The sequence below is a fragment of the Sceloporus undulatus genome, chromosome 2 (assembly GCF_019175285.1).
Source record: "Sceloporus undulatus isolate JIND9_A2432 ecotype Alabama chromosome 2, SceUnd_v1.1, whole genome shotgun sequence".
NCBI lineage: Eukaryota > Metazoa > Chordata > Lepidosauria > Squamata > Phrynosomatidae > Sceloporus > Sceloporus undulatus.
This window is the reverse complement of record NC_056523.1, coordinates 321105281-321118739: the sequence shown is the minus strand read 5'-3', so window position 1 is coordinate 321118739 and position 13459 is coordinate 321105281. Positions and strand designations below refer to the sequence as shown.

Genomic DNA, 13459 nt, shown 5'->3' with positions numbered 1-13459 from the left:
ATTTTATTTATATACCGCTTTTCCAAAAAGATCAAAGCGGTTTACATAGAGTTTAAAACCAATTACAAAAACATCATAAAATAGATAAAACCAAGAGCAGTAAATACAATATACAATCTAAAAACAATCATTCAATCCATCAATCAATAGGGTGAGGTAGAGAGTCAATGGGATCAGAGTACACAACTTTATTTTCCAGGGGGGAAGGCTTGATAGAAGAGGAAGATTTTAAGCCTCTTTTAAAATGTTTCCCGGGGGGGGGGGGGGATAAGACGGAACTCGTCGGGAAGACTATTCCAGATTTGTGGGGCCGCTACTGAGAAGGCCATCTGGGAAGTAATAACATATTTAGAAGGTGGAATTTCCAACAAGTTCTTCCCGGTTGTTCTGAGTGTGCGGGGCAGATTATATGGGGAGATGCGGTCCCTCAAGTAACTCGGGCCCAAGCCATGTAGGGCTTTATAGGTAATAACAAACACCTTGTATTGTGCTCGGAAGCGAACAGGCATTCCCTTCATTACCCACATGCCTTTTCCTTCTGTTGCTCTTCCAACTTTCTTCTTTGCTCACCTTCTTGATATCTGCATTGACTATTCTTTTCAGTTCTGTTAGGAGTGACAACTTCTAAAATCATCATTTACTTTTTATAACCCACTTGGATTGCTATCTAATCAAAGCTAGCGTCTTCTTAGCTGTATTAGTGTCTTCAGTCCCTGATTATGTGACTTTCCCCCTGGCCTGGATGCCAGAAGAACACTATTCTGTAAGAAAAACTCAATTTTTTTTAAAAAAAAGAACCTGTACTCTGATCTGGGAATACTTCCCATTTCACCACATGTATCTGCCTCCTTCTATGGTCATTGTTTGAAGGATTAGAAGAAATCTAGATTTTCCTTGTAATGCAAAGAAATGGCAAACAGACGTTCTGGAACCAATTCTGATAAATTAAGACCGGTTTGCAGAGTAAATATGGGTTTATACCACTGACTTGAGGTAATTATTCAAAACTGTAAGATGACATTTTCATGTGATTAGATGACTGAAGCCTGCTGAAAAAGGTATTTCAAAATATACTTTAACTGAAATGTAATTAGTAATCTTGCTGTTCAGATCACTGCGCAATACCAGAAACATTTATAGTAAAATACATTAAAACAAAGACTGATATCTCCACAGGGAAAGTAACCCTATGCAAACTGATATTCAAGATCCTTATGAGCCTTGCTAGAGTAATTTAAACAACAGACACAAAACATGCTTAGATTAGCAATTGGTTTGGGATCAGGTTCTGCTTTAAAGAGTTCTTACCTTGGTATTGTAACACATTTTGTATTGCAGTTCTGAGTGGTGATTGCTTTTTCAAGCTCATCCAGTTGTCCTGTCTTCTTCAACTTCTTGACCAAGCTTTTCACTGCTTTCTCACACCATTTTTCTTCCTGACCGTTCTGTTCACCTCCGCCAGCCCCTCCTGAACCACCAGCAGACTTCTTCCACCCTAACAGTCTCTTCACAACAGGTGGGGTAAATGGCAATATAGATGACATGACCCAGGCGTAGTACAACTTATGCAATGAATTGCCTTTACAATCTATGGAAAAGAAAACCCATGAGAAATGTTAAGAGAACACCTTTACCTTTCATTTAGTATAAAGAAAATCAAACATTTCATAAAAAACAAACACTAAAGTCTTGAAATGTTGATGATAGCATAAAAGGCTGTAAAAACTAACTTAAAACTTCTTTTTCCAATTATAACATATTCTGTTCTGGCAATCTTTAAAAAAGGTTCCTTACAGAAACTGTGACCAAATTGTTTTACAGAGGTCCAGACTGTAGTGGACCCAGGATTCACAGGGTTAATACCCCATAACTTTTTAATTAGCAGAAACTATTACAGTATCTCCTACCCCATCCCTGGATTCCTCTGTTCCCTGTTCATTCAACAACAATGCCCACAGTAACTAGAGTGGAAATGAAATTATGTAACGGCCAAGATCCTACATCACGGGGTGTAACATCACACTCACAGAGGTATATGATGACTGTGTATCAGTGAAGTACAGTAGTATGTAACTGACTGTTCAAACAATTGTGAAATTTGTGTTTGCATTGCTTAATGCAATGCTCAATGACACCACACTTTAGGCATAATGACAGCACACTGTAGGCAACGCATGCATTTTGGCAACCATCTACTGAAAACAGACTTCCACACCAGACAGAAGTGACTGGACAATGTCCAATCAAATCTGCAGGGGAACTTATAGCATGACATCAAAAAAATCAATTTGTAATGATTTTGGATGAAATCGGTTACCATAATGTGGCATGGATCAAAAAAAGAATTCACAAGCCCTAAATCTAATTACTAGGCCCAAGCAGAGTAGATCCACTGATTCAATGGGATGTACATAGCATTCATTTAACATTCAGCAATTCATTCAATGGATCTACTCTACTTGGCACTAGCAACTGGAAATTCACACACTAATCATGAAATTCAAGGTGAGAAGTATAATGGACAAAAAATTGCCTATCAAAAATCTGATATAACCTGAAGCTTTGCTTACACAAACCACAATCACCAAATATATATACAAAGCTCTGACTAAAAAATAAGTGTTTACTTTTCAATGAGAAAAGATTTTTTTAAACGAATAAAATAACAACTTTCTACTGTTTTTTCTCCATAAAAGGGGACAAAGGTACAGTGAAGGACATAGAATTCTAAAGAATGCAACCTTCTTGTATACTGAAACATAAAGGATCTCAATATCAGCAGCCATTGCTGATCCTAGAAGGATTCAATTTGGTATTATCAGATAAAACAAGAAAGTCAGTGTGATGTAGTAATCTGAGTGTGGGACTAGGATTCTGGTAGATGAAAAATGAGATCTCGGCTCAGCCATGCAAACCCACTGAGTGTCCCTCAGCAAGCTGCATACTCTCAGCCTCAGAGGAAGGCAATGGCAAATCCCTGCTAAACATTTTTTTCTAAGAAAACCCTAGAGTCACAATAATTTAGAAATGACTTCAAGGCACAAAACAACAAGATAAAGTAAGGGGCCGAACTACTGATAGCACTTCCTGCAAAATGCTATTGAATTTCCTCTTGGCAATCTGGGTTTAGCACAGCAGCCAATAACTGAGCTCAAGGGCCAAGAATGTAATTTGCCAAATGAAATTAATGTCTGGCTAACAGATTGACTAATGATAGCACCTATAAAACAATACGAAGCCAAGTTTGCATCCTACTGCTTCTGCAACAGCTCTAGCAATAGAAAAGAGAAGGATTAATACAAGACACTCACCAGCTTCCACTTCTCTACACAAATATCACAAGAAAGGCTGGCAGGAGAGAAGAAAGCAGCCTGTGGAGCAATCCTAATTCAGTTTTCCAGAGCAAGCTGTGACAAATTTTACTCAACTATTCAAATGAACAGGATTTTTAAGAGGTCCAGGCAACAAAACCACAGTACCAAGCTTAGAAATAACATTTGTTTTAGGACTGCCAGTGTGAAAACTGGAGATGGCTCCTACACTTTTAATGGTTGCGCAGAAGAAAGAATTTCAGAATTTGCTTGTTACCTAATTTCATGACAAACACCTCTTGAAACTCCCTCTTCTACGCAACCATTAAAGGTACAGGAGAACTCTTTAGTTTTCAATCTAGCAACCCTGCATTGTCTAGAAAAAAAATAGGTGGCACTTTTCCACTGGGAGTGATGTTCTGAAACGACCTGCAGTTAAAAGCCCAAAGTACACACTTCAAGAATCTAGCACTATAGATTGCCATAGTGACTACCATGGTGTTAGAGTCTTAATGCATCTAGGAAAATTTAAGGTAACCATAAATGTAAAAAAAAAGAAAAACTGAATCTTAAATTTGCCTAAGATATAAAGTCAGCCCTCCACATCCACAGATTTATTATCCATGGATTCAAGCATCCATGGCTTGAATTTTTTTTAAAAAAAAATTCAAAAAGCAAACCTCAATTTTGCAATTTTATGAAGGGACCACTATTTTACTATGGCATTGTATTTAATGGGGCTTGAACATCCATGGATTTTGTTTCACAGGTGGTCCTGGAACCAAATCAGCAGATACGAAAGGACCTAGTGTAAAACAAATCTCATCTTCAAAAAAACCTATTCATTGACAATAATGTGATAACAATGAAGATCACATATACAGTCGGCCCTCCTTATATGCGGGCTTGCCTTCCACAGCTTTGAGCTTAGGTGGAAGGCAAGCCCCGACAGAAATAATGGGGTGCGCACATGTGCTGTGCCCCCACTTGCACCTCATTATTTTCTATGGGGCTTGAGTATACGCTTTCTTCCCCATACACGGGGGGGGGGGGGGAATCTGGAACGGATCCATGTATGGGAGGGTGGACTGTACAGCAGCCTTTACCATAGTTGTTCCAAAATTGTGGAATGGTCTTCTGGAGGAGATCCGTCTTACTGCCTCCTTGGAGGCATTTAAGAGGGCACTTAAGACAGACCTCTTTCGGCGAGCTTACCCACCTGACCTTGTGTAAGAGATGTTTCCCATCTTTCTGACCATTGCATAATTCTATCATATTTCCACCTGAGGATGAGGTAGTTTAAATTAATTGTTATCCTATGTTATCAATGTGTTTCTATGTGTATTTTAATGAGTTGTAATCCCACCTTAATCCATTTGGGAGAGGCGGGAAAATATAAATAACTATATTATATTATTATTATTACATAGGATTCATGATTATTATTATTATTTATATAGCGCTGTAGATTTGCAGTGCTGTACATAAAAACAACAAATATAAAAGAGTAAACCTGCCTATGGCGTACAATCTAAGAAATACTAGGATAATACAAATAAAATACATAGCAATACAGGAAATGGATCAATAAAACTGGCAAAAAAAAAGAACATCAGATAGCAAGTGACAATCACAGAATGTCTGGGAACGCTTCTCTGAACAGTCTTCAACTCTGTTTTGAAGCTGGTTAAAGAAGTGATGGCCCTTGCTCGCGGGGGAAGGCTCCAGGAGTGAGGGGCAGCAAGTGAAAAGGGGCGAATCCTAGATGAGGCAGAGGAAATCCTGGGCTGGGACAGCCGACTTTGACTACCAGAACGGAGGGCCCGAGTGGGAAGGTGAGGAGAAAGAAGGTCTGCTAAATAAGGGGGGGCAGCCCATGAAAAAGTAAATTACGTGACTTCAAGTAAGTTGTCCACCAAAGGTCACCCAATGAACTTCATAACATTTTCCTAGGCACTGAACACTCACAGGTCGTTTGTCATTGCTTTCCTTTTAATATAGAATCACATAGTTGGAAGAGATCACAAGGGACAACTAGTCCAACCTGATTTTGCCATGCAGGAAGATACAGTCATCCCTCCACATTTGCAGACTTGACTTTGGCAGATTTGATTATTCATGGATTTTATTATGTTCTCTCTAGGAATCTCTAAGTCTTCCAACGCAACTTTATGGTCAACTGTGAAGACACACCCAACTAAAGGTGGTGGCAGGTTTGGGTGTGCAACGCCGATACCCTGGTGAGATCAAACTCTTCTACCCAAAAAAGGCTCTGAAGCTGAATGTAAAGTTCAAAAGGAGGGAAATTTAATTTAAAGGACAAAAATAAAGAGTTTTCTCCTCCCCAGCTCTAAACAAAAGATACTTTACAGCTTCAGCAATCTTCCGGATGTCATCTTTCTGGGTCTGATGTTGGTTTGCTCTCCTCTCTCAATGGAACTGGTGCAGGGTCTTTCAGCTCCTGAATTCCTTTATTCACTTGCTGTTGGTAACTAAAATGGCTATCGTGTAAGAAATGCCCTTTCCGGCTGTCTGGGCCTGTTTGCCACCAAAAAGACAGCTCTCTGCCTGCTCACAGCAAAGACTGCTCCAAACTAAAAGCTTCCAGCTACAACAGAGCATGCTGGGAAAGGGCAAACCAAACCTGGAAATAATGCTGGGAAATCCTACAGCTCCTCCCACAACTAATACAAAGAACTTTTCTACACTAAACATACTATGGCCTGAACCAATGTGAGAAAAAATGCAGGGGGAGATTCAATCAGTCCTGGCAGGACATCACATCAACTTTAACCAAAAGTTAAAGTTCAAGGACCTAGAGATTCCTAGAGAGAACACTCCACTAGGCATTTCTAGCTCCTCCAGCGCAATTCTATGGTCAATGTCTGGCAGATGCTATAGAGTTGCACTGCAGGACCTAGAGATTCCTAGAGAGGTATTCTCTCAGCTAGAAACATAGTGCTTTTGTTATTTGTGGTTTGTCCACTTTCACAGGGGTCCTGTGCCCCTAAGCCTAGCAAATGTGGAGGGACCACTGTACAATCAAAGCACCGCCGATAGATGGCCATTAAGCCTCTGTTTAAAGACCTTCAAAGGAGACACTGAGGGAATGTGTTCCATTGTGGAATAGCTCTTATTGTCAGGAAGTGCCTCCTAATGTTGAGGTGGAATCTCTTTTCCTGAAGCGTGAATCTTTTGCTCCAGGTCTTATTTTCTGGAGTTGCAGCAAATAAATTTGCTCCATCCTAAATATGACAGGTTTTTTAAATACTTAGCCTACACAATCTGGTCTTCCAAGATACTCTCCCTTCCAAGTACTAAATAGGCCTGACCCTGAACACTACCATAACATTAGGAATGTGTTGTCCTTTCAGTTAAACCTTCTTTAGGGATTGTGTTGTCTGACAGTTACTCATATCTCTACTGTTTAAGGATAGAGAACAAACTGGATATTACTAAGAACATGAAAACAGAATATGTTTCATTTTCCACAATTATTTCCTAAGGTTTAAACAAGGAAGAGGGAAACTCTGCCTGAACTAAGTAATTCCATCCTCAGAAACGTCGTCACATGCTAAGTTGGCACAAGCTCTTCATATCCTAATCAAGCAATGACCTCCACATGTGGATGAGCCAAAACTGACGCAGTCTTTCAGCCTACACTACACCTAATGTTTTTCAGCAAAACAGTAAGACAGTTCCTCCCAGAGGAAGGAAAGAATCAGCATTCCCCAAAAATCTGCATTATGAGGATGAAAGCATTTTTCACTCCTGCACCTACCAGGTTCAGTTTAACAGGGCTCAGGAAACAAAACCATCAGTTTTTCCCCACATAAATTTCATTTTACCTCCCTGATGCAAAGGGTGGTATGTACAGGGGTTTCTGTATATTTTCATGTATAAGTCTAGAAACTTTGGTCAAAAAATGACCCAAAAACCTTGAGTCGACTTATCCACGGGTCAATGCATGCACTAAGCATTATACAGTGTGCCCGCGCCAAGCACGGATGCATTTTACATGGCTTCCAGCTTACACGGAAGCCGCACGGGAAGAACAATGGTGCGCACGCTTTGGTGCCACATGCACACGTCCCATTATTTCCTATGGGGCTCAAGCATAGGCAGATTTTCCCTTACACAGGGGAATCTGGAATGGATCCCCGTGTAAGGAGAGGGCCCACTGTACTTTAACTCTTGTTTTTAAAAGGAACCATCCCCTGGTGACAGGCAAGTGTATTTTGTCCTGGAAGCACTTACCCCCTTCTGCTCTCTCATTCATCCAGTGTATGACCACAAACAGTTATGGTTGCTAGAATTCTGTAAGTTCTTTGGCATTGTTTTCCTTTGCTTCATTTTTCAGATCCTTAGTTAGATGCCCCTGTTTTACCCTCAACTTTGGCCCCCAAACCTGCCCTTGACTTATATGTGAGGTCGACCTATAGTTGAGCATATACAGTATTTTGTTTAACCTTACAGCAACTAAATGTGGTTGAGATGTTAGGCTGAAACTATCCTAGGTCACCCAGTGAACTTGATCTTCCAGGAGTAATTGAATCCAGGTTCTTCTCTGCTAAGTCTGACATTAAACCACTATTCACTATAGCTCCATAGAAAACCAAATCTTCACACATGAAGGTACCTGAAAGTCTGCCTTTAAAAAAAGCTTATGCCTACTCCAAGCATTACAGCAAGGTCTAACTTTTAAAGGCAGGGGAGGAGAGAGATAAAAAAAACCTGGAAAAACATGCATTTCCTCCCTGCTGAGTATGATCTTTAGATTTGAGGTAGGCAATCATTTCATTGGTTACCGTGAGCCCCAGACACCATAGGCAAGAAGATATGACGAAAGCTAGGCTAAGAAACCAACCTCCTCTAACATTCAAGCCAGGAGAACACAAAGACCCTCCCCTCCAACTGTGAGGAGCCAACAGTGTGTCTTGGATGGACCAATATTCGATGTACAGCTGCAGAAAATTAACAGCTGGGGTTAGCAAGTGTTTCTTCCAGGTTTTTATGGCATTGTATCCAAGATGTAAGCATTCCACCGAACACATGTGAAAGTTCAAAGCTGAAGCCTTCTAAGGGAGTAAGATAATTCAAATGAATTCTTGTATACTACATAGCTTTTGAGGTGCTTAATTTGAAAAAGGTCATTATCCTTCACCTTTCCAGTTGCTGGTTTGGGTTTTAAGTTATATTGTAAACCACCTTTGGGAAAGGTATGATATAAATAATATAAATGAATAAATAAAGTTGCTCAAGTTTTTGGAACCTGGGATTTTCTCCAGCTTGTGAGGAACAAGCGGAGGAGTCTGATGGGAAATCCTCATCCAAAGGGGACACGGGCTAGTAACTGCAGCAAGGCCAATTTTTGCCCATCACAATTTTTGATTAATAATGTAACTGTCATCTTTCGGCCGGTGAGGGAGAGAATAGGCTGGCCCAGCGTCACCAGGGGCTAGCCTGAAGAAAGAGCGCCCTCCCTCCATAACTGTCATCTTTTGGCCGGTGAGGGAGAGAATAGGCTGGCCCAGCAGGGGCTTGCCTGAAGATAGAGCACCCTCCCTCTGTAACTGTCATCTTTCAGTCTGTGAAGGAGAGAATAGGCTGGCCCAGCTCCACCAGGGCTGAAGAAGAAGAGCCCTTCCTCTGGCCCATCTGCCTTGGTCCACGCCTCAGAGGGAGAGAAGAATGCTGGACCTGATCTCCTGCCCCCCCCCCCTCACCATTCCCTTCTCCTTTTGTATCGTGTCTTTTTAGATTGTAAGCCTGAGGGCAGGGAACCGTCTATTATCCCCTCTGTTGTAAACCACTCGGATTCCCAGTGATTGGGTGGTATATAAATAAATCCTATTATTATTATTATTATTATTATTATTATTAAATTATTACATTAAAATAAAATTTAGATAATTTTTTTATCTACACTTTAACTTATCCTTTAACATCTTGGTCCCACATTAGAAGAAAGGTGGGATGGAATTTAAATAAATACAGTGGATCCTTGTTATACGCTGAGGTTTGGTTCCAAGATCCCCCGTGTATAACAAAATTCGTGTATGCTCAAGTCCCATTGAATATAATGACATAGCAAAATGGTGCCCCTTATAAAAATGGGAAATCAAGGTAAATTTATACTGTTTTGGAACATTTTCAAACAGTGTAAGCTTGAACCCGTGTATAAAAATCCGTGTATAAGAAGGGCCGACTGTAAATACTTTTTAAAATTGCCTATGGCAGATTTTGGCCACATTGCCTGTTATGACTAAAAATCTCAACTGGACACCATTTCCAGTTATTACTTCTGAGTTTGCTGAGGAGGAAGGTTAAAAATAAATTTGCCACTTCCAGAGAGAGAAATTGACTTTTATTGGCCTGTGTGTGTGTGTTTTGGTCTGAAAAAAACTTAGGGTTATCATGCAGGATTGGGGGAGACATCTTTTTCCCACTCCTGCCTTAAGGGGAGGGGAATCCCTTGTAAAAGCACCAGGAGAAAGGATATTAGTTATACTGCAGATTTGATATCTGATATTGGAAGCTAAGCATGGTCAACCCGTTAGTACTTGAATGGGAAATTGCCGAACAAACAAAAATGCTGTAGGTTATATTTAGAGGAAGGAACTGGCAAAAACCTTTGAGTACTCCTTGCCTAAGGAAACCTAAGGAAATTCATGGGGTTGCCATAAGTCACACACACAGATCTGGAAATAATGTCCTCTGCGAAGTGGCTTGGGGGGTTGGGAATGTTTAGCCTGGAGAAGAGAAGGTGAAAAGGTGACATGATAGCCCAGTTTAACGATTTTAAGGGATGTCATATTGAGGATTCAGCAAGCTTGTTTTCTCCTACTCCAGAGAACAGGACCCAGAGCAATGAATGCAAGCTACATGAAAAGAGATCCCACTTAAACAATCAGAAGAACTCCCTGGTGATAACAATGGAAAATGTTGCCTTGGAGTGTTTCTCTTTCCTTGGAGGTTTTTAAACAGACTGAATGGCCATCTTTTGGGAGTGCTTTGATTGTGACAGTATGGCAGAGGGTTGGACTGAATGGCCTTTGTGGTGTCTTCCAACTCTATAATTCTATGATTCTTGTAAAGCACGTTGGAACTTACTCCAAATTGCACAGATATTATTAGATTAAGTATGATATGAATGGTGTTTTCTTTAACCCCTTCAGGAAGTAGATGAACTAGGTTCATGTTTATCTTTCTTCCATTTCACCCAAGTTTCTCTTCCTCCATTTTTCCCAGTTTGACAACGCAGGCCCTGTGGGACAAAACAATCTTCACACTGTGAAATGTATTACTCACTGCAATTCCTCAGGGAAAAGATAGCCTATAAAATAAAGGAAATATGGACCTTAAACCAATTTAGTTCTTTTAACCACAGCTAGGAGTTTGCACACAGACTGCAGGAACAGAAGGGTATAAATAGAAAGTAGCATGACAGTGAACTAGCTTCATTAGTTGTTCTCAAATCATTCAAGCTGTCATTGGCATAGTTCACTGACACACAAGAATGAAAACCTATTTGTGCACTTTTAACTTCTCAGTCCTCTGCTGAAAACACAAGAATTCTTACCATGTATCCAGAAACCAACAGAAAGGGAGCCAACAATATGCATCAAAGTATGCAGTTAAAAAATGCATTTGAAGTTTTACACACCTCAATTTCTTTTTCCCTGTCAGAGATCACAAATACCAAAACTACTTTCTGCTTCATGGAACAACTAATCCTATCGCATGACCTGCAGCAATTCAGTTTAAGAGATCAACAATTACAAATATTCTAACAAAGCAAGCTTAGGTATTGTCTTGTGGCTTTACAACAGACCTAATTAAATACAATTTGGAAAGCAGAATTTACAGCTCACTTAGCAAGTCAAGCCCCTAAAGGGATGCTTCCAATTACAGAATTTACATGCATGCTCCAATAAGGCAATGCACTGTACATCTGAAAACCCCTGACTTGTTTGGACAACAGCCACAGATATAGAACACAGCTTACTTTTCTTCATCTACTGGCACTGTTTAAATGTGTTTACCACAAATTCAAAACACCATATATTCATGATCCAAACAATGCATTCATGGTCCAGATCTCCTTTTTTCCAGAAGTGGGAGAAGGAACATAGAAATGGGAGTAGATTTTGAGAAGAACTGATTGACATATTACTGCCATGTCAAGATAATCTTTCTTTAAAAGTATACCATCCGTAACACTGTGAAAGAAACACAAACTAGTAATATTTATACCTTAGTTATAGTTTAACTAGCAACAGAATAGTCACTGACTTCTATTTTATCCTTTCCACACTGAAAGGTATTTTATAACTTCTTTTGGAACAGTACATCTGCTGTCTGTCTCTTTTTCCTTTTTCTTAGGCGGGGTACAGACTGCCAGAAAGAGGCAGCCGGGAACCGCCTCTGTTTTGTATAGCTGTGCCACTGCAACCAAATTGCACTGAAAAGCGGCTCCTTTTTGTGCTGCCGTGAACAGCTAGCGGCAGCATGGGCATGTCACTGCCACGTGACTCCATCTAGATGCCACACAGCAGTGACATCGTAGCTGTGCGCGATGTCTGGACGGTGCCGCACAGCTATGGCGTCATGGCGATGTGCTAGGGTTGTAGGGCGTGGGCACGCACCGCCCCAAGGCAACCCTAGCATGTTGCCAGGACGCTGCAAAGGGCTCGTCTGTACAGGGCCTTAGTCTCTCTAATCCAAGAATTATGGGATGGCTATTAACTCATTATCTTTTAAGGACGAAAACAAAGAATAACTAGAAGCATATGAGGATCGCAAGACATCAAAAAACAGAAGCAAAATAAGAGAAGCAGGTTACTGCTGGCGAACATATTCGGTGACTTGAATATTTCACAGCAGAGGGGAAAAGCTAACACACAGATTGTAATAAGAGGCCTGACTCCCAGTAACACATTTCCACTCATGATAAATCCAGATACCGCACTGGTAGCAAGAGCAAAAGCACCATGCTGGCGCCAATTTTAGGGTTTGGGACTGTGCGGCAACTGCACGGTCCCTAACTCCAATACGTGCTGGCAGTGCAATAATGGCGGTGTCCCGTGTACACAGGCACCATCATTATGATGTAATGGATGCACAGAGTCTGCACGTCACACGAGTTACATCATGAGTGCGTCAATGGCAGTAATTATGGCAGCGCAAAAAGAACCCGGTTTTTCCGGGTTCTTTTTACTCTGGAGTGATGGTGCGTGGTTTGGGGGCTGCGGCATCCCTACGGAGTAAAAACAGGCACCTGCAGGCTGCCGTTTCGTGGCGGTCTGTACTGGGCCTATGTTACTTTTTAGTTGTTTCTGTTAAAATTTTTATATGGATTAGTTTATTTTTAATTTCTGCAAACCAGCATTACATCTGTCTTATTTTCAAAAACAACAACAAAACTATTTACAGGAGAGAAGGTGTTCCCATGTGCCCTCATCCTTCTTTACACAACTGTGCATAGCACTAATGTTACCTTCTGTAACACTGTTACCTTCTGTAACACTGCATGCCTACTCTATTGGTGTGACAATACATATGGGGGAAGAAAAGAGCTAAAAGCTATGCTGTTACTTATAAACAGTTATTTTTATAAACACTTCTATAAACAGTTTAGTTTGCACCTAAATTCAGTATTTAACAGTTGCTATAAAGCAGTAGGCAAAATATGATTGAGTGGTAACTGCAGTTTACCAAAGCATCTGATTTTCCCCTAAGCCCCAAATAACTGGCACAGAGGACATTCAGCATATGGCCATAAAAGACATGAGAAGAGCCTAGGGAAAAGAAAAGGCCAAGTCCATCCAATGTTGCCTGGAATCGTTACACTGTTCACTATGCAAGTAACATGAGCTTTACTACAGAAGCTACGCCACTGTGGCGTAGTGGTTTGAGTATTGGACTGCAACTGTGGAAACCAGGGTTTGAATCCCTGCTCAGCCATGGAAACCCTCTGGCTGACCCTGGGCAAGTCATACTCTCTCAGCCTCAAATAATGGCGATGGCAAACCCCATCTGAAGAAATCTACCAAGAAAACCCAGTGATAGGTTCGTCTTGAGGTCGCCATAAGTCATAAATGACTTGAAGGCACACAACACACACACACACTATAGATTTATTATTA

General features: G+C 40.7%; 1 protein-coding gene across 5 annotated transcripts in view; it reads right to left on the bottom strand.

Moving 5' to 3' along the window:
• Positions 1 to 13459, bottom strand: part of SMAD2 (SMAD family member 2) — a 68717-nt gene that overhangs the window by 37107 nt on the left and 18151 nt on the right. For 4 of the 5 annotated variants that reach the window (XM_042450063.1, XM_042450066.1, XM_042450067.1 and 1 more), the window contains exon 2: positions 1309 to 1588. In XM_042450063.1, coding sequence (XP_042305997.1) covers positions 1309 to 1544 — 236 coding nt within the window. In that variant the 5' untranslated portion in view covers positions 1545 to 1588. Of the gene's footprint in view, positions 1 to 1308; positions 1589 to 3311; positions 3925 to 13459 lie in introns of those variants that run through there. The other variant, XM_042450065.1, reaches the window with a different exon arrangement.